This window comes from Perognathus longimembris, chromosome 9, assembly GCF_023159225.1.
Source record: "Perognathus longimembris pacificus isolate PPM17 chromosome 9, ASM2315922v1, whole genome shotgun sequence".
Classification (NCBI taxonomy): Eukaryota; Metazoa; Chordata; class Mammalia; order Rodentia; family Heteromyidae; genus Perognathus; species Perognathus longimembris.
In genome coordinates this window covers 57576634-57598223 of record NC_063169.1, presented here as the reverse complement: position 1 = coordinate 57598223, position 21590 = coordinate 57576634, and the positions used below count along the sequence as shown (strand labels likewise).

Below are 21590 nucleotides of genomic sequence, written 5' to 3'. Positions count from 1 at the left end.
GAGGAAGGTTAAAATGTTAATAGAAGACACTGTTATCTACTTATTGAAGTTTTGCTTCGTTAACAGCATAGATGTAATCTTTAGGACAGGTATTTCCTGTCAGTTAATAAGTGACTTAGATTCATGCACTTCCCATGCTGATGACTAAGCAGCAGGACTTTCCCTCTTTCATCGTTACTTTTTGCCACAGTTCAGGACATCTCAGGGAACCCAGTGGGAGTGCTCAGCGTCATCCTGGAATGTCGAGAAGACATGTCCACCACACTGAAAGAGACTCAACGGTGTTAACTCTGTCAGCGGTGCTTCTTTTCTGATGAAATCATGTTTTAAAAGTACAGATGACTAAGGCACACACTGCTCATTGAGTATTTTGTGGCAACCTGGACATAGGACAGGGATTTCAAAGTCAGGGTTTAAGAACTTATGGGGACTGCAGCATCACAATTAGATGTAGAATCTACAGGAGTTGAAATCACAGAAACACATGCTAGAGTGATTAACTGGGGTTGGGAGTGAATGGATGGGGACAGGGATCAGACAAATGGAAGCCAAAGGATACAAAAAGTGTTAAATGTTAGGTAGTCTAGTAGACAACACAATGCCTCTACTGAAAAGGAACATATTGTAAATGGGAAATTGTTGCAAGGAGCCTGCGACTCAAGCTCAGCTATAGAATCTCTGCCTGACATGCCGACAGCCCTGGTTTCCATCCTCAGGACCAAAGAAGAAAGGAAAGAGAAGAAGAAGAAAGAAGAAAAGAGGAAGAAGAAAAAGAAGTAGAGGGAAGGGAGGAGGAAGGGAAAGAGGACAAGGAAGAGGAAGAGCTTGCTAAAATAAGACTAGATTTCAAAATTTCTCACTATAAATAAATGATTAAGTCTGTGGGGTAATAGATGTGTTAATTACTTTAAATTAGGCATTCCAACATGTATTAATATGTCAATACATCAGGTTATACAACATAATTATACATAATTTTGATCATTGAAAAACAAAAACCAATCATTCCATTAAAACTAAAGAAAAGAAAATAGGAGGACAAGGAGAAAGGAGATGTGTATTTTCATTCACCAATCTACCTTCCCTATTTTTTCCTCATCTTCACATTCCTGTCTGGCATAAGTGGAAGGAGATTCTTAAATGCCAGGCAGGTCTGATGGACAGGAAAGCTAGTGAGAAAAAGAGATGGTGTAAACTAGAAAGAGTTCCAAAAGGAGAAAACAGCTGGCTCTAGCTGTGTGAGCTAGGTAGAAATACTACTAAGGATGAGGGGAATATTTACCAGAAGAATAAAACTTTTGTCACTTTTATGTGAAATCAATTTTTTTCACTCTGGAAATAAAATTTATCATTTCAAAGCATGCAGAAAATGCAGATAAACAAATAAACATTAGACCATCACCCAAGTCTAAGGATTGTGGGTATTCAGTATCCTAACCCTGGTCCTGGAAGTTCTGGAAGGTCTTTTGTGCAATGCTGTCCAAAGTGTGAGTTGCAGCAAATTGGATCCTTATGATTGTTTGGACAAGTTTCAGTGGTTTGCATATTTTCTCATAAAGGGATCAACAGTAATTATTTTAGGATGGTGGGTCACGCTGTGTCTATCACAGTCAAATTGGCCATAGACAAAACATAAATTACTAGGCATGGCTGTGTTTTGATTTGCAAAGCAAATGGCCTCCCATAGTTTGTCTTAGCTTGCTGGAGGCCTACTCTCAAGGATTTCTTATATAACACTATAGCCCTGCTATTTTATCATGTTAAAATATCAAAGAAGCATTGCAAGAAAGAGTCCTTATTAAGTTTACTTAGAACAAGTACAATGTTCACAGCCTGTAAAAATATTGTTTCCCCATAAAAAGTACTGTTAGTCACAAATGTTGGCTCAAGACCTGCATTGTCCCTCCCTCAGTCAGAGTTAACCCCCTCAGAGTTAGCTCGCATACTCTAGGACCACGTCACATCTTCTAGTCTTGCTTATGCGGATAGGGATTCTAATTTATATTGCCTATAGGAGCATAGCTCTAAAAGCAACCTCGCCAGGTTTGAATCCTACCCTGGCTACGGTTTAATAAAGTCCTCTTGTTTAAGTTATTTAATGTTTCCTGGTACCCCAAATCCTCATCTGTAAACTGGGGTCATGAATGGAAACCTATATAAGGAGGTAGATGATGTAGGAAAATTGTACGAATGTGTTTGCTGCTCGGGTTTGAACTCAGGGCCATGGGCTTGCTACAAAGGCATTCTTTTACTTGAGCCACATCAATATCCATTTTTTCCAGATAAGACCTTATATGGGTCTGGGCCAACTTCAGACCTTGATCTTCTTACCTATGCCTCCCACATAGCTGGGATTATAGGGGATTGTCACCATAGCAGGCTTGTTCTTTGAGACAGAGTCTAGCTAAATTTTCATGCTCAGGCATAATAACCTGATCTTTCTATCCCTATCTCAAATAGCTTGGATTACAGGTAGGAGTCACTGTGGCCAGCAATTTGAATATGTAAACCATTATTGGTTGCTGTACTTTTGAAAATATTATCCCATAAAAAGGCAAATATCAGAATGGTCTATATTGTGATTTATATCAATTTCCAAGAATATGATGAAATGGGGTTCCTAGGCCCGAAGTAGTTACCTGGAATGTAGGAAGTGAATGTGCTGCTGTCCTTCCTGTTCTCCATCATGCCATACCAAAAGCACACATGTGAACTCAACTACCTCAAAGAATGAAGAACGATTTCTCAGGAGTTTCTAGAACTTCCTTGCTACCTAACCTTAGGCTGAGAAACGGTCTTACGGAACTCCAAGAAAACTTAGAGTCCTGCAGTCTCTTTCTGAAAGACAGCCATGGTTAACCTTCTTTCCAACAACTCTCCCAGAAATGATCTCTACCAAACAATGCTAAAAATAATAAAGAATAATATTCTTTGAACCATGGACTTACCACAGCTGAGGTTGTTTTCAGCTTTGAGAGCCACAGTTGGGATATTCCAAAATTCATTCTGCCAGTCGATCACATTCCCTTTCACATTACAGCTGAGGTTGGAGAGAAGTTTGGGACTCAGGGTAAAATTCCAAAGTCGAAAGTTGTAAATGTCTCCTTTGAGGGAGGCCATTTCCTTCTGATTGGAGCCCAACAATAATCTCCCCTTCCCAGGAATGACTGTGCTAATAGTTGAATCACATGGAATTGTCTCATAGTTTCTTTTAAAACTGATACCCACAGAGCCATGAGTATTATTCCAAACAATGCAGAGTTGTTCAAAGCTTTCTGTGAAAATGTCTCCTTTGTCGTTCACAGGTAATATACTGTTCAGAGAGCATTTTGAGCCTGAAATAGTTAGGAAGTAGTCATTGTTGTTGACCTTTCCCAAACTAAGCAGTTGTTTGAAGGATGCATCCGAGTAGGTGAAAGCAAGCCAATCCCTGTCATCCTTGCCAACTTTGGTAGCTTCAAAGCAGAGTGTGAAGGCACTAAGCTCTGGAATGGAGACACTTTTTGCAACAGAGATCTGGTAAGCATCGAGTGTCTGTGGTAAAATGACCTTTTGATTCCTCAAGGACACGGCAACTAGGACAAAGCAAAACATGAGATAAGGCAAGTTAAGTTTCAGAATATGGACTGAGATGCAAAATAACTTCTATAGTCCTGCCTTCTTCCACTTTTGACTAATTAACTTTTAATTTACCCTCTGCCCATCATTCTCTCCTTTCTTTGTCCATCCTGTCTTCTATTCTTTACCCATATTCTTAAGCCAATAGCAACAACAGGAAATTCTACCAATGTTCACTCCAGTTATGATCACGCTTCACACTGAAAGTGATGTATTAACAGGTAAGTAATGCTTACTCACTGAACAGAAACATGAAATATTTTAAAGCACAGTTCCTTACTTAGGAAATAAGTGGTTTCAGGAAGGCTTTGTTATAAATTTTTTCTTTTAAAAGACATCATTTTTCAAGAAACAAGCAAAATAAAAAAAATGTCATCCTATTTTTTTTTAGTTCACCACGCCTTTCACTCCTCCTAAACTTTGCTAGACCATTCTTTTCTCTTGAGCCATTTCATGGCTTCCTCTCCTGAACAAGGTTGAGTTAATTTTTGAAGCACAGTAAAGAACATTGGCTAAAGGGCAGACAATAAAGCTCCATATTCCAGCCCCTCTAGTAACTCTGAACATGTTATTTAGGCTTTCTCTACCTCAGTCTATAAAATAAAAGAGAATGGCGAAGAAAGTTAACACTGCAAAATATAGAGCTGTGCTGTGACAAAGCAATAGACAGCAAGTGATGATGATTATTGTGTGTACAATAGAAACTTTAAGTAAAAATTCATTACTCTCATACTTCTGTGATATATGTAAAATGACTAAATAACATGGTGAGTTTATCCCTATGCTAATATAACAGACCTTGCAAAACTCATTTTAGAGGGAAGTATCTCTTCTAAAAATATTATTTAATATTGGTTTCACATGAAGAGTAGTTTAAAAATAGCTTACTACACACTCAGAATAGCTCTGTGATAAACCATTATTTCAATATTAGTATTCTAGTTAAAAAGCCATGTTTTAAAGAAGCCATTTGTAGAATTTAGAAGAATCGCAATTTTTGTCAACTTTTAAATACAAAGCAGTTTACAGATCTACATATGCACTATAAACCATGTTCTACATGCATTAAAATAAAAAGGCTGGAAGAAAATATCCAAATCAATAGTAGCTATGAATGGATGAAGGATACATGGGCAATTTTAATTTATTTTTTAAATTTCCAAATGGACTCTTTTATAATTTTGAACATTTTGAAAAAATAAAGCATCTGATTTAACTATGTATGCAACTAACGTTAATCACAAACAGTAAAAAACCTCATCAGGCCATATAATCGATGGACGATCAATTTTCATGGTCATGCCATCCTTTTTTAAAAGCATGGCCTTTACCTAACAAGCTCAAAAAAGAGGAAATAAAAATGTATAAATGTATAACTACATGTTACAGTCTTCAAGTCTGAATTTCCTCAAGTAAAGACTAGGTTTTAGAGGTAATGAGATTACTTTCAAGTGATGAGTTAAAATCTTGGAGACATATTTATTAATAACATGTCCCATGTCCTTCAATTAGCCAGTTTTAGGGGTTTTCCTTAGGCTACATTGTACTCTCAGTTATTAGTAGCTCCTTTTAATACCCACTTATTTTCCATATTTGTCCTCTGGAATAATTCTGTAAAAGGGCAACATCTTAAGTGTCCTAAATAAAATAATTTCTAAAGAGACGTGCTTTAAACGTGCAGTGAAGAAATGTCACATTACATATTTTCATTGTTAGCGTGGAATAGCTGCCTTGTCTTTTAAGCAGCCCTGCCGTGTTCTGCACATAAACAAAATGGAACAACTCCATTCTACTGAAACCAGATTTGAGACCTGGTAATGATAGTTTGCTACTAAGAATGCTCTGAGAATCTTAACAGATTCTTGCCCTTAAATCCTAACCCCAATCACTGACATTCACATAAAAGAGTGCAACTCTGCCTTCTGGTCCTGGTGTTTATTGGAGCTCATGTTAAATGAAAGCAGAAGGTTGGCACTGTCTTTGGTTTACATACCTCGGATGTAGCTGGCATTGAAACCTTTCTTCTGGATACTAAAGTCACTGGAAAAGGACACATGCATCTCATTCGCACTTGAGTTAAATGATAGGCCTTTGGCAGTGGCTCCACAGAATTTAGTCTGTCTCTCTCCATTATCAAGGGACAATGAGTCATAAATGCAACCAGGAGCTTCTTCAATATCGAAGTCATTAAATGTTATCTGAATGATGTAGCCGGTGGGGGCTCGCAGGGTCCACACACAAGCTTGGATGTTGGGGTAGTCATTAGGGTAGCATGGAGACGTGAAGGTTCCGGAAGGGTTGGAGAGCACAAGCCTGCAGCTGGAACATCCCCACACTGTTGGCCAGACAAAAGAGAGACAGAGAGAAAGGGCTGGGATCAGATGCATATCATAAACCGAGCATGCCACATACTGGGAGGAACAAGTTAACATTTTCAAATACCAAAATATAATCATGGAAATCAAGAAGAAAATGAAACCATTGGAAGGGGGAAAAGAAATTCCACATGCCACAACAAAGTAAAAGACAACACAAAATTTCAGAGAGTAAACCTTGGGAAAGGAAGGATGTAAAACTTGTGGAATCCCGCTCCAGTGAAAGGTAAAGGGGCCTGCCTGTATTTGGGAGGTAAAATATGAAGCCAGAGCCATCATTGGATTTCACAAGGGTTCCCTGAAAATGTGTTAGAAACCTGCGCTTTAGAGAGTAATTGGTGCGGAGGAGATTACAAAATCGTGGAATATAAAAATCACAAATGACATCTATAAAGAAAGAGAAACTAGCTGAGTGCCAGTGGCTCACTCCTGTAATCCTTGCTATGCAGGAGGCTGAGCTACAAGAATCATGGTGTGAAGCCAGCCCAAGCAGAAAAGTCTGTGAGAAGTATAGGCAATAAAGTAGTCAGAAAAAGTCAGAAGTGGCACTGTGGGTCCAGTGGTAGAGCCCTGGCCTTGAGCACAACGAGGTTCAGTGACAGCACCCAATCCCTGAGGTCAAGCCCCAGGACCAGAAAAAGAAAAAGAAAGGGAAACTACTTAGGAAATAGAGGTTGAATAGAAAACTAAATTATCCTTCCCTCAAATAAAGCAGGTTCTATTCTAGAAGTTTGTGTTATTGTTTTCTCCAATTCAAATACTTCCTGTTACTTTGCAAGTATAGAATATTTATAGCTTTGAGGGTACTTTTTGCTATCTTATTTAGCGTAGTTGATTAATTATATATTTGAGTGATCATCTCATTTACTCATCTGTTCAATAAATCTTTGTTGAGTATTATTACATGTCTTTCTAAAAAGTACATACTAATGAATAGGAAAGAATTCTTCTAAATGAAAGATTCTTTTGTGTGTGTGTGTGTGTGTGTGTGTGTGTGTGTGTGTGTGTGTGTGTGTGTTGGTCCTGGGCACAGTCCCTGAGCTTGTGCACTCAAGGCAAGCACTCTACAACTTGAGACATAGCTCTTTACTTTGGGCTTTTTGTGTATGCTTAATTAGAGATAGTCTTGCAGACTTTCTTGCTCAGGCTGGGTTCTAACAGGGATCTTCAGATTTCAGCCGCCTGAGAAGGGGGGGATTACAGGCATGAGCCACTGAAGAAAGGATGAAGTGGAACAAAGGAGGCTTAAATTTTATTTAAGGACCTAAAGAGAACCACCACAAAGGTAGGAAGAATAGAAAGATTAAGTGTGACATAAATGAGATATTAGGTAGTTTGGTGACACATGAGCAGAAACCCAGCTGAGGTGGTGGCATATGTCATGAACACAGTCCAAGGGAACAGCAAAAATCAAGATCTACTGATTGAACCTCTGGCTGGACTGTAAGTTTCATTAGGCCAAGGATCACATTTCCTTTTCTCATCATTATATCCTCAGGGTCCAGGGTAAGCTCAGAAGAAATATTCTTTGAATGGATGTACAAAGTTCTTCTAAAATAGATGGGTGAAATGATATTAGTATATTTCACTAATTGGGACATGTAGGCACTTCTTATTACTTTATCCCCAGCCTGGCAACCAGTTGGAGCAAGAAGCCAATGTCTACGATCTCTCCATGGAGAAATGTTTCTGCAATCAATACTTATATTCATCTTCCTGTGCCTGTTTTTCTGTCTTTATACCAGGGTTAATGACACTAGCTCATCCAGGATTACTGACAAGAACTGTTACAGCTCAATATTGTAATGTTCTAAGAGTTATATACAATACACAGCGTCAACATTTAAGTGACGGTTAGTAGCAGTAGTTGCTATAACAACATCCGTACCTTGATAATTTAATGTAAAGAATCAGTCCACCCCAAAAGAATCTTTTGATTTCTTCTTTTTCTGGGTTTGGTAGTAATCACTGAGGTTGAACTCAGGGCTTTATGCCCTAGAAAGCACTCTACCATTTGAACCATGCCTCTAACCCTTTGGCTTTTTGTTTGTTTGCCACATAGGCTCTTGTGCTTTTGCCCAGCCCAATATTAAACTATGACCCTCTTACCTCTATGTTCATGTAGCTGGGATTACAGGCAGACAAAACTACAAAACCAACTTATTTGTTTCAATTCAACATGCCAATTTCTGTGTACAATGCATCTTGATGGATTTACCTCTTCCATCATTCTTCTACCTTTGCTGTCTAGCTCAACCTTATCTGTTCCCAGAAGTCTCCTAGTCCCATTTTCACATATACATTGAGTATTATGATGCATTTGTCCACATTCTTCTCTTCATTTGTCTGTCTCCCCACCCCAACTTGTTTCTGAGATAGGTTCTTAACTTTTTGCCTGGGCTGGGCTCAAACCATAGCCTTCCTATCTATAGCTCCCAAGTAGCTGGGGCTACAGACAGGTGCTACTATGCCTGTCACAAAGTAGAAATGGTTTATGCCTTAAGCACTGACTGGAATAGAAATGAGACATACAAAATATCCTAATATGCACAAAGATATTGCAAACGTTTTCTCTATGATTCTTACCTTTGATAGCTAGACATCTAAACATCATTCATCTTACTTGGATGAAATGCCAGTTTAACCAGACACAGTATTATCATGGTCATTGTCACTGTAAGCCATATCAAAACAAAGGATGTCATATATTATCTCATTTGATATCGTAACAACTCCAAGAATTTTTGCTAATCTCATCACTGAAAAGGGAAAGAACATTAATATAGATTATATATAATATATAATATATATATTGCTCAGAGTTATACATCTAGTATCTTTGAAGAAAATGTAGTTCTCATAAACAAAAATACAAAATAGTGTGGCAAGTGACAACATCTTAGATATTTTTAACCAGAAATGTTCCAAAATATAATAACTATTATCTTACAGAGGGATCAAATGTCTCTGATTATTATTTCCTACATTATGATCTATTTCATTGAGAAACAATTAATTGGTTCTCTCTTGGAGGCAAAGCTATTTGAAAAAAGATGTCCACTAAAGTAGATATTGAGTAGGGCTTTTGTGAAGCCAAGGGTCACATATCTTCTAAAAAGCTAACCAACTAAATGCATCTGGCTCATGGCATCCTTTAAGACTGATGTAGTGATACATTCTAAACTCTAATTTATAAAAGCTAAGTTTTCAGGCAATCTGAAAAAATGACAAACCAAAATCCATTCTTCATCTTGCCGAGGTTTATAAAATCTAGCAGTACTTTTTGTATATCTTCCTTAGAGTTTACTCTTTGAACTCAAATCTACCATGGACTCCTTTTATGCCAAAGCCTTTCAAAATTTAGATACAGATTTACTAGCCATTATCTTAGAGGTGTTTTATTTTTAACTCAGAGATTTGGAAGTCTCACGCCACTATTTCTGTATAAAATATAAACCCCACACTCCATCAAATCTCTCTGAAACTAGAATTCCAGATCCTCAGAGTAAAGGGACTGGATCACTTTTGCTACTCTCTGAACAATTGTTTTATACTGTGTTACATGGTGAACAAAGTGACTATTTTTGTATTAAACTTAAAAAAAATTTCAATATCTGTAGAACTGGAGCCATAACAAGTTTGCTGGAAAAGTGTGCTGGTAAATACTATCCCCAGAAAATGTAGCTTGCCTGTCCAGGTTGCATCTATTCAAAGGCATTGCCCAAATTATCCCCATGAATATATTAAGTTCTCATTAATTCAACTTTCTTGTTGTTTTAAACATTTAAAATGCTTTGTACCTTGATGTTTTTCACAGGTTAAGGTCCAAAAAAGTGAGTTTCTAGATTTAGTTCCATTCATTAAATGGCCAGGAGAGTCACATACCATTTCCCCAAATTAAGTCAACTTTTGGTAGATCTAACATCATGAAAATGTAAATATCACTTTAGATGCTGGTACTCATTGCATGACTGATAATAGACAGAACTGGATGAGTTCATTGAAGTATTTCAGTGACTTCAGATCCCTAGACAGATTTTCGGGATGGTGAGGAATCCGAAGGGAATTTGGCTGTGACTTCTATGATTCTGTTAATGTGGAAGACTTGGCAAGCATCCTCCCAGGATTCACCACTCCTCCTCAAGCTCTGCTTCCACAGGCAGCACTTCCACACTGGGGAGGGGGTGGGAGCTTTCTTTGTTAGTTGTTCCAGTTTCCTAACTGGAACTTTCAGCAGCGACCTCAGAATGCCAGTTCATGCCCAAACTCCTAAAAACACTAGCTTCCCCAGAATTTACCTGGTAATTGTTTGATTTCCTTCTGTGTTATCGCTTAAATTTGAATATTCTATGAAAGCATCAGGAATGGACAACTCTTGCAAGGACAAAAATCATCTATTTTAAAGGGTTCCGTTTACGTGGATGAATACAGTGAAGGTCCAATATGGGCAGAAAAGTAAGAAGATAGAGAATTAAAAGGTCTTGGATGAGGTAACATTTGGCAGCAAAGATATTCTCATGCACCACATCCTCAAACAAAACTCGATCTTCTGCAACATTATTAGTTTCAGTCTGAATCCTTATCTTTCCCTAAACACTCTGGAAAGAGACCACTGTATATTTAACTACAAAAGACGTTTTCTATAGATCCAAAGAAGTGAACTATAAATCTTTCTAGACTGTAGGTCTCTTCAGACACATGTATGTACATACACACACACACACGCGCGCTCGCGCGTATTCACACTTTCACTGGAAACAGTTCTCTTTCCCAGTTTCTTAAAACTAAACCTATACGCTAACTTCTGTGCTGAAATGGGAGGGGAAAACAAAGGAAGGGGTGACATTGTCCAAAAGGAATTGTACTTGACTTATAATATGGTAACCTCTCTGTATAATGCCTTAATATAAACAATAAAATCATATTAAAAATGAAAGGCAATAGAAAATTTGAAGCAACCTAAACTGTATGGTCTATCACTTAGTCTACTTCCTGGCTAGTATAAGCATGTCCCTTTTCCTCTTCCACTTTCTTTCCCTGTAAATCCTCAACTCTGGGTTAATCTAGCTAGGAATTCTGATTAATTCATAGGCTTCTGAGCAACATGAATGTTACAAAATCATGCCAACATGCACACTAAAGAGGCTCTCCTTCTTCTACTCATCCTCTTTATCATCTGATGCCTCTAAGCATACCTCATTCCCAAGTCCCTGCAACCCTATTGCTGCTGCTTTCTTATCCTGCCCTCTCAGCCATTTTGTAGCTCCTTCTTCTTGCCCTTAACCATTTTATTTTATGTCATCCTCAGATGAGCTCCAAATCACCTTTGAGATGGTTAGACACACAAAATAAAACAAAATCTAGATAGTTTAAGATTTCAAGGGTTCCCAAGAACTACTCCTTTAAAGAGCAATACAAAGCATAGTTGATTACAAGGAGCAGAAATCCACTATAGCGAACCAAGTGAAGCAATATGGCAGTAAGTACAATAAAGTTCTCACCATGACTATAAGGACAGGTCATGAGAAATGGCTCTCCCCATTGGTGACTTGTTCTGGAAGGCATGAAATTAAAGTCTCCCTTTGTTCGCAAGTGGCTAAGGCAACTGCTGTCTCATCACTTGTCTCTAACTCAACATGTTGAAAAAGAGAGATTGTGACTGGTTAGCAAAACCCATGATTTAGTTCCTTTCAAGTCAGGGGTCAACAGCTACTTGTGATCTATACCCATAGCATCTCCAAAGACAATAGGACCCTTCTCAACTCGTTGCTTTTACTGTCATAGTTCTAGTACTTGGCTAAAGGGGTAGAGAAGAAAATCGAATTCAAAGTTTTGTTAACCAGTGAGATTTGTTCTTTTGAAGAATTAGAAGTTAGAGACAGACCATTTATTTAGAGGACGAAGCTGATAGGCTGATGAATAAAAAAAAAAAAAGAACAGAGACAAAATATAAAGAACAGAGAGAGGAGGGCAACCCTGATCTCTAAAAGAGTCATGTTTTAATTCTAGATATCCCATGTCCTTGAGCTCTAATGTACTTGAAATCAGCACTGTGTAGAGCTCTCCTCTTTCCTCAGTCCTTCCCTTGCTCTATCATTCTCTCTGGTGATCACATCTGAACAGAACCCTTCATTATATTCAAATGCTGATGGCGTCCCTGCTACTGCTCACCATATGTCGGCATGCAAATATCTGCTAGAGGTCACGTGGCTGTTCCACAGATCCATCAAATGCAGATCCTCAAACCCTTTGCTCTGACTCTCTCTACTAAGATAGGGCCCATAACGTGTGATGCTACAGATCCAACCCAGAATCTCAAACAAGCTACATAAGCTCCTACTCAAATAAATAAATAGTGATAATTAATTTAATGGAACAAGTACTGAGTAAAAAGCATGTGGTTAGACTGTGTAGAAGCATTGCTGAAAGGATGGGGGTATATCCCACTTGTAAAATGCTTATGTAGCTTGTTTGAGATTCTGGGTTGGATCTGTAGCATCACGCGTTATGGGTAGAGGGAGGGAGGCGGGAAGAAGTGAGGGAGAGAAGAGAAATGGTATCATGTCTAAGAGATGAGAAACATAGACTTAAACAGGCAGCTTTAGAAATGAGCCAAGCTCAGGGGAGGAGGGATGGTGTGTGAGGAGAAAAGAAAAGAATCTTCTAGGCAGTGTGGTCAGCAAGAGTGAAGTCCATAAGTGATGGGGAACATAGATTGATCTCTCAAGACTTGAGTTCAGCTGAAGTACCTACAAAGGAGGAAATAAAACATGAAAAATACGGAGGAAACAGGCAGAAATTAGCATTTCTAGGAATTTACAAGATTTTAAAAAATACCCCTGGGAATACCCGAACCACACAAAATAACCAGTGACAAAGATCAGCACAGCCTGACTAAAACCCTGAAAGATGACAAGAAGAAAGACAAAAGTCAACAAGCTCCCCTGACAGTTTGTGAGTGGGAAGAAGCGAAGGGCTGTCACAGTGGCCCGGCCCACTGATGCCAGGAGGTCTGAACTGAGGGAAGCAAAGTCCAGCCACTCACACAGCAAAGCAAGCCGCCTCCTACGCCCCGAAGGTCTGTTTCAGCTCACGTACATTCTAATACGGCTACAGAAAGAAATACTCAACCTAGGGTTTCCCTCCTCTGAGTTCACCACAACAAATCTTTATGGATTATCTCGTCAGCATTGGAGGGCAAAACTGGTTTATGTTGGCAGTACCCAGAAAAATATTGCTAAATTGTACCAACATAAGTAGAAAAAAAATAGTCTTCGCCTCATAAAAAGCTAATTATACTTTTAATGCCTATGAAGGAAATGATGTCATCCATGGACGAAGAGAGCATTATGAACTTCTTGAAGACAGGAATGTTGCTAATGAGATATCCATGCAAGGACTCTATTTGGCTTACAATGGGAGCTGGAAGAATGTTACCTTTCAGCGTTGTTTTGGTTGTGGTTGTTACTGAACAGCACAGTTTGCCAGCCCTATTTGTTCATTCGATTCCCTACTTCCATGCAAGTTCAGTGTGCTTTGAGAAGCCTTTGTATGTGGTGACTGAAGCAAGGTCAGGGCGAACGTAGGAGCAGAACAAATTTTAAGAGGTAGTGAAGGTGATTACTTCCTATTTAATGTGGTGGAGGTGAAGAACCTGAAATTAAAGGGTAAATGTTAGGCTTATAAGCGTACCTACCCAGTGAGGTGGGAGAATATACTGGGAAAAGATAGCAGTAGCAGGGTAAATGTGCATGTTAAGTCAAATTTTCCACCTAAGCCTTTAATTTGAGGGCATAAATAAAAACCACTCAGGTTTTTGCACATAAATGGAAGCAGTTTAAACAGTTCAGGTCTGCAGCAAAGCAAATGATAAATACAACTGGCATGATTTTGTGTCGTTATGGGATTATTTTATACATAAACAGTCAGTAGAAACATTGACAAAAAATTGTATAATATGGATTTTAAAACCGTTTTCTTTCACTAAAGCTTTCCATTTTATACATGGAGAGCTTGTTTAAGATATATCTATCTAGAATTAATGACTTTTCAAAATATTTACATAATGCTAGCTTTTCACATCAATCTCAAGAATAATATGTCAGTGCAGTGTGTGTTGGAGAGAGGAAAAGGAAAAGATTACAATTTTTTTTTTTCAGCAAATGCTCAAATTGAATTTTAGAGAGGTTTCTTCTACCCTGACTTTCTAACTAAATCCTAAGATCTAGCGGGTAAGAAGTATTATGTATTATTTTTTGGGAAAAAAATAATTGGGTTAAGGCAATAGGCATATGAAATAGAATCAGAAAGTTAAGATTCTTCCAGATCTAAAATTATTTTCTTTCTAGGTATATCTTTTAGTTTTAATTTTTTCTGTCTGCTCTGGGGAACTCAAGGCCTGGAGGTGCTGTCCTTGAGCATCTTTGTGTTCAAGTCTAGCTCTCTACCACTTGAACCACAGCACCACTTCTGGCTTTTGAGTGGTTAACTGGAGAAGAGTCTTATGGTGACTTTTCTGCCCAGGCTGGCTTTGAACTACAACCCTCCAATCTCAGCCTCCTGAGTAGCTAGGACAAGAAGCATGAGCTGCTGGCATCCAGCCTAGGTATATCTTTTAAAAACAGAACTTATAAAACATCATTATAAAATACAACTATATGTGGAAAAACTGAGCAATAAATGTAATAAAAACGACTACAACCAAAAGTAGCATTTAGTGAGTGATCACTGCTAGATAAATACCAAATTACCTTCCTGTTTAAAAAAAATCCATGTTTATTAGGGTATCTGGCCATGTTACAAAAATGGGATTGCAGTAACTTCCAGTCTTGGTCCTTCCATGAACCAATCACATGACGTGGCTAGTCACTAGCTACTGAGGCCTATGGTTTTATATCTGTGGCTCTTTTGGTCCTAAAACTTTAGCATGAGTGGTGGATTCAGGTACTCAATACACTAGGATTTTATTTGTTTGCTTTACTAGAAAGAAACTCGCAAAATAGTTATGAAGCTATTGGATGCTTCCCCAAGGAAAAGAGTGTCATGGCTTATAGTTCACAAGGTCATGGGGCAAGAGTATCTTTTTTTTTTTTTTTTGAGTGTTCATGAGACTGAGCCTATTTATACTCATTTGGGCACTTTGAAGCCGTTAAAGTCTGAGTCCCTAAGGGACAACCAATACAGGTTGACTACAAGTACAGCTAATGGTGAGCAAACTTCCTGGATTCTGGGATACAGACTCCTACCACAGAGGAAAATTTCCACATCTTGTAACAGTATTTACTTATTGTGCTATTTTGAATATTGCTGGCTTAGAATTATAGAACAAACTCTGACAGATTATGAAGATTTAGAGTGTGGTTACAAGAGGAGAAAAATCATGTCCTTTCTACTTAATATAGCTCCTGATGTCTTGCAGCTTACTTTACAAACAAAATGATCTGTGACTTTTATTACAAGTTAAAATACTTCCAAAAAAGCCATCTGGGTGAATATTAAAATGTTTATCTAATTTAAGGTGTCACTGGTTTGGGGGGGTGTGGTGACTGCATGCTAAACTTGTATAGGCCTTTGCAGCCGAAGTAGGTGGGGGTAGCCTACTTAACGTGCCTGCATTTTAACTGCTTCTCCTCTATCCCAAGGATTTTCTCTGCACCCATCATGAGTCCAGAGCAAAAAAAAACAAAAGGAAGAAAAAGAAAAAAAAAATCACACTTGAAAAGGTTCACAAAGTTCACCAAACTTTATAATTACAAGTTGCCAAAAAAAGGAATATAAAACTCTGCTTGCTTACTGTCTCCTTTCAGTCCATCATTTTTTTAAACTACAGGAAAAAAAAAATAGCAGAGTGACTTGTAATAGGTGGGTGAGTCTAAGGTCACACCTGCAGGCAAGCCAAAGAAAAGGCCAAACCACCAAAAGTGGGTGGGCCGGGTGGTCTGCAGAGCAAACAGTGCAGCGTGTTTCCAATAGGAGACCCAGACCTAAAAACAGAAGCTTGTCAGTGTCCCAGAAATTCGGCCTGTGGCAGCCCTCTCTGTTGCCAGGGAGCGTAGGAGGCTCCAGATGCATGCAACCATTTCCCTTTCTGTGGGAGGAGCTGAATGTGGTAAGTGATTGCATAGAAGTGACTGAGAAATTAAGAAGCGGATGATCATCTCTTGTCATTAACAACTCAGATCCTAAGTGAAAGTCGCCCCTCCCCTCCCCTGTTTTTCTCTACAGAAGTCTAGAAGAAAAGCAAAATCCTAACTGACAGCCTATCTTGTCATTTCTGTTCCCTATATTTAAATGTTTTGCTCACAGTAGAGCTGAAAATAAACATCGAGGCTTTACATTGGCTCTTCTGGATACAAGTTGAAGTTTCTATTTGAGCTGGCTTCTAAGTTGCTCCAATCCTAACATCTTTTCAGCTGCTTTCAGCATGTAAAGTCTCTGTACACGTGACTGGAAACAGCACATTGCCTGGCTGGAATTTTCTGCACAGCATTTTAGTGAAAGACACTACTGTCCTGGAAAACACATTATTCAAAGTATTAGATCTGGGCTGGTGAAGCAGAAGACAAAGGCAGCACTATGCACTGGCTCACTTGCTCCCTGTGCTTCATGATGTCATTTTTAGGTGCAGCCTTGCAATTCAAAGTGTGATTTGTTTTTATGACTTCTGATGATGTAGAAACCACGTAAAAAATGTAAATCCTTTTCCTGAGATGTACTCTTTTTAGAAATATAAACAGTAGGTCTTTAGAACATCTCATAAGTTAGAACAACTTTTTAGACAAAACTACTCAAAAGCACATCTAAGTCTTAATGAAAATTGTAATTTGACTGTGTATAACTCAGGAAAACAGCCAAGTAATGGCAAGAAAAAGTGTTAAAAAGATTTAAAAGAAAGGATAATGCCAAGTGTCCATTGATTTGATCTAAAATTTCAGGGGACTGCTGGGAGACGTTATACACTGAGAATGAGTGATACAAATTACAATTAAATCTCACTGGAAATGATACTTGTAGATACAACCTTGTTGTGGGAGATTAAAATACCATATTTTCCTCTTGGACTTTTGGATAATTGATGCTAAGGAATCAGAGGGGTAAGTGGGAGGCTAGAGGTGTGGTTCAGGTGGTAGAGCAGCAGCCTGTGAGAAAAGTATCAGACTCTGAGTTCAAGTTCCAGGTCCAAAGAGAGGGAAGGGTGGGGGAGAGAATTATTAGAATAAAGTAAATATATTTTGGACTTATACTGGGTGGGAACCCTTTGCTCTCTGCTTCCTCTTTGATTCTTTTTTCTCCCCAATAAAAACAGAAGTAGAGAGAAAAGAAAAAGGAACAAGTGGCTATCGCTAAGATGACCCATGGATCAAAAGTTCACACCGTGACATTGTGTGACAGTAATACGAAAAGTTACAGATTTCCTGACTCCACATAGGGAAAGATGAGAGGTCCTTGGAGCACTTGAGAGGAAGAACCTAGAAGATAATTGCTTTTATTAAACTTTTTTCTTTATTGTCAAAGTGTGGTACAGAAGGGTTACAGATTCATATGTAAGGCAGTGAGTACATTCCTAGAAGATATTTGAATACCCTATAAACCAAGTCTCTAAAACTCAAGGCAATTTTCATTGGCCATTTCATCTAAGTTATTACTTGTTTGTTCTCCTTGTAAGATATTTTCTTTGATTGAATACCACAAATTCCTAAAAATAAGTCAGGTTATTAATGGAAAGAACAAACCCAGTGGTGAAGTTTTACATGCACACCATTAATGAATGTGCTTGCTTTCTGGATGTGGAAGCAACAAAGATACAGCCACAGTTTCCTAGCATCAGCCAGAATGTCTACTTGGTTTGCTTCTAATGTTAGTTGCTTGATTTTGTCCACTCAAATAGGCAGAAATTGAGGGGGAAAAACATATTTTAAAGAATAAAGTCAAAAGAAATTGTTTTCCAAGTATGGTCAGTTGTATGAATTTACTACATGCAGTTCTGACAAGTGTAGTCAAGAAGAAGAATAAATAGGCCAGGTTCTGGTGGTTCATGCCTGTAATCCTAGGTACTCAGAATGCTGAGATCTGAGGATTGCTGTTAGAAGCCAGCCCAGGCAAAAAAGTCTGTGAGACTCTTATCTTCAATTATAGCTGGAAGTGGAGCTGTGACTTAGGGGTAGAACACTAGCCTTGAGCAAGAAGCTCAGAGACAGTGCCCAAGCCCTGAGTTCAAGTTCCAAAACTGGCACAAAAATAGTAATAAATAAATATTGTCAAAAGAAAGTTCAAATCAAAGCTTTTAGATTCTTGTGCATGTCTTACGGAGCTCAGTTGATTTAAGGTCAGCTTCACATTGGCATCATTTGTGCTCAGATCTTTGTGTGATCTGCTATTTCCTTCCTTTTGTGAAAATCTGTCCATTCAAAAGCAAATGGCTAAACGTTAAATGTCTTAAATGGTGAATGTGGTTACTTAGTGAGATAAAGTAAAAACAATTAGATTTGTTGAAAGGTGGTATATATTTAGTGGAAGTTGAATGTCATTATGGGAAATGTGAACCAAATACCGAAGTACAGTGTAAAACTCTGTGTCCAGAACATTTGTGATTTTTTTCCTCAGTAACAATCCCCTTGGAACAATGTATAAGTCTACTGTAGTCTCTAATGTTTCTCATGCCTATGCTAGATTTCAGCAATAGAAAGGAGATTTCCCCTGAAATCCTATCTACTTAGGAGGTTGACACCTGGAGGTTCTCAGTTCAAGTCCAGCCTGAGCAGAAAAATGCAAGAAACCCAATAATCAGTTAACCAGCAAAAATTTTAGTTGGAAGCATGGCTCACATGGTAGAGATCTAGTTATGAGCAAGCAAGGTAAGTAAAAAATGTAAGGTCCTAAATTGGAGCCTCAGTACTGGAAAAATAAATAAATAAATAAATAAATAAAAGAGGGGGAGAGATTTTAGGGGGCCTAGGATGTCTCAATTTATGACCGCTTTAGAAAGTAGTTGGGCTATCATTTTATCAGTGAGAAAACTGAGATTCCTGTATTTCATTTTCACGAACAACTTCACTTCTATAATCTAGTTTGTGAACTTCGCAAAGACAGGGATGATGTTTGGCATAGTTTAATCGACATTATATGCTGTCACTGGTGGTAATAGTATTGGTGTTCACATCATTAATAGTGGCAAGTAATCCAATCCGTAAGCTTTCCTTAGGATCTGAAGAGGCTTTGAGTTCAGATCATGTATGCTGCCACCTCTCCTAATAAAAGAAGCTTTCTGAGAAGACTATGAGCTTGTGAACCAGCCTGACTTGCCCTCTGCAGGTGATCTTGTGCAAGTGTTTTTGGCCTCTAAATCTCTTGCTTCTTTGGAAAGGGGAGACAGGGTCCTGGGAATGTGGCTCAGTGGTAGAGTGCTTTGTCTAGCATGCACGAAGCCCTGGGTTTGATTCCTCAGCACCACATAAACAGAAAAAGTGGGAAGTAGTACTGTGGCTCGAGGTAGAGTGCTAGCCTTGAGCAAAAAGAAGACAGGGATAGTGCTCAGGCCCTGTGTCCCAAGCCCAAGGATTGGCAAAAAAAAAAAAAAAAAGGCGGGGAGAGATAGTACTACTTCCTGTCCGTTCCTGTACGGATTAATGAAACCCTATGCAGAGTGGCCTATATGACAGATGATCTGGTATAGTCATTCAACAAATCTTGGCAGTGAATGCACTGGATGCTGGCTAGGCCACTCTTCCTGACTGGCCTATTCTAACTGCTGAGACCATTAGCCATTCCAAGCTCATTGCTGATTTTCTCTTATAAACTTGACACAATTTTTAATTCTTGTCATATCTGGTACTCACTTTAGGCCCAAGAATACTGGTGTTTCTACATGTCTATGACGTTTTAAAATGCCTATATTTTAACAATATCAATAATTATATTTTTTAACACATCCCAATCAATTCACAGACCAAAGATAACTAAAGATCACCATGTTTTTTTTTTTTTTAACCATACTTGCAATGTAGAACTTTCTAGTTTAATCTAACAAGGTGGTAATGCCTTAATTCACTGTGGAACAGTAATCAAAGTAGCTTAGTAACAATGAAATTTCCTATAGTCCCTTTAAAATTTAAAATAATTTTTGCAGTAGAAGCTTTTGTTTTGTATCCCACGAAGTCTAAATATCTTTAAAGCAAGCTTCACGTTCAAAGATTGCTTTGCTTCTGACCTGTGAATGCTTTCTACAGAGTATTATACAGAGCAGGTAAGTTAGTTACCGATGTCCACTTCTGTATTTAGAATGAAGACATAGATGCTTTCAAGTGATGTTGGAAATAAATGAAGGTAGGTCCTTGTCAAATGTAGAGTGTTAGAAAATGACTCTTCCTGAATATTCCATTTTTGACAACTCTAAACATACTATCTCCTCCAGAAAAAAATAACCTTTCTTATAGTCATACTTAAATTTTGTTTCTTATGTCTGATCTTTCCAACATGTGATGTGATGTGATGTGTTGAAATGTAAGTAGGCTCTTTTGATCAAAGTTGGATTTTCATGTTTCCTTTGATGTAGCCTCTGGAGAGTTTAACACACATCATTTAAAAAATATACTGTACTGGAACATAAACCTATCACTCATGTTTGTTTTTTATTGAGTTTCTGGTAAGCGGGTGGTGTGATGATTCTTAAAACCTTAGTTCCACCAGTCCATTACCATGTAGCTAATGGGTTCAGAAAAATCCAACCACAAAAACATAATCACAGTAGTTCTCTGTAAAGAAGTACCTGAAACCTCATTGATTACGACACTTAAAATGTTCCTTATGAAGGTCAAATTCAAAACATATTTATGAAAAATAAACCTTTATGTTTAGATTTTAAATCTGCTGGCCAGGAAAAACATGGCAGTTTAATCCAGAGTATTAAAAAAAAAATCATCATAGGATTCAGGAGACCGTTTAACTACTTCATTCAAAGTACTTGGGAACTATGATGAAGAATTCCCCTGGAACTCCAAAGTCAGATGTTGTTGAAAGTGTTAAATTTTGATTCTTTTTGTATTGATATCAATGGAAAGAGTCTTTCCTCCAGATTGGATGTGGATAAATGCCTTATAAATCAGAAGAGCTCAATAGTAATTTCCATCTGAATCATATTCTGACCAATAAGGAAACTCAGTAAGTGATACAGAATTCTTGCACTGCTGACAGGATCTAACTTTTTTTTTTTGAGATAAGGTTCATTAGGTGTGACAAGATGAAACTCTAGATTCATCTCGATCTTCTTACTCACGCTTAGGTTATTACTCAGTGTTCTACAGAGGTGGGGCATGTACTCTTCTAGTTCCCCTGACAGATGATATCCATTACATATTAACCAATTGGCTTATTAAAATTTGGTTGCTCAAATTTCTCTACATAGAGAGAGCCCCATCACAGTGATGTAAACACAGACAAACTTGAAAATGCTTAGGACGAGGGCCAAATTCTGCCAGTCTGAGTAAATAAAGGGCCAGCTGGGATGGCAGACCACCGAAAACAGATGGCCACTTCTGACTATAGTGTTGGTACTTTGCTTGACTTGTAAATGAACATTCACTTGTTCAACATTCCACTTAA

At 38.2% G+C, this 21590-nt stretch overlaps 1 protein-coding gene across 5 annotated transcripts in view; it reads right to left on the bottom strand.

Annotated features, from left to right (window-relative positions):
- Adgrg6 (adhesion G protein-coupled receptor G6) overlaps positions 1–21590 on the bottom strand; it is a 122128-nt gene that overhangs the window by 59335 nt on the left and 41203 nt on the right. For all 5 annotated transcript variants that reach the window (XM_048354198.1, XM_048354200.1, XM_048354201.1 and 2 more), the window contains exons 3-4: positions 5612–5953; positions 2949–3575 (exon numbers count right to left, since the gene is read on the bottom strand). In XM_048354198.1, the coding sequence (XP_048210155.1) occupies positions 2949–3575; positions 5612–5953 (969 nt within the window). The remainder of the gene's footprint in view (positions 1–2948; positions 3576–5611; positions 5954–21590) is intronic.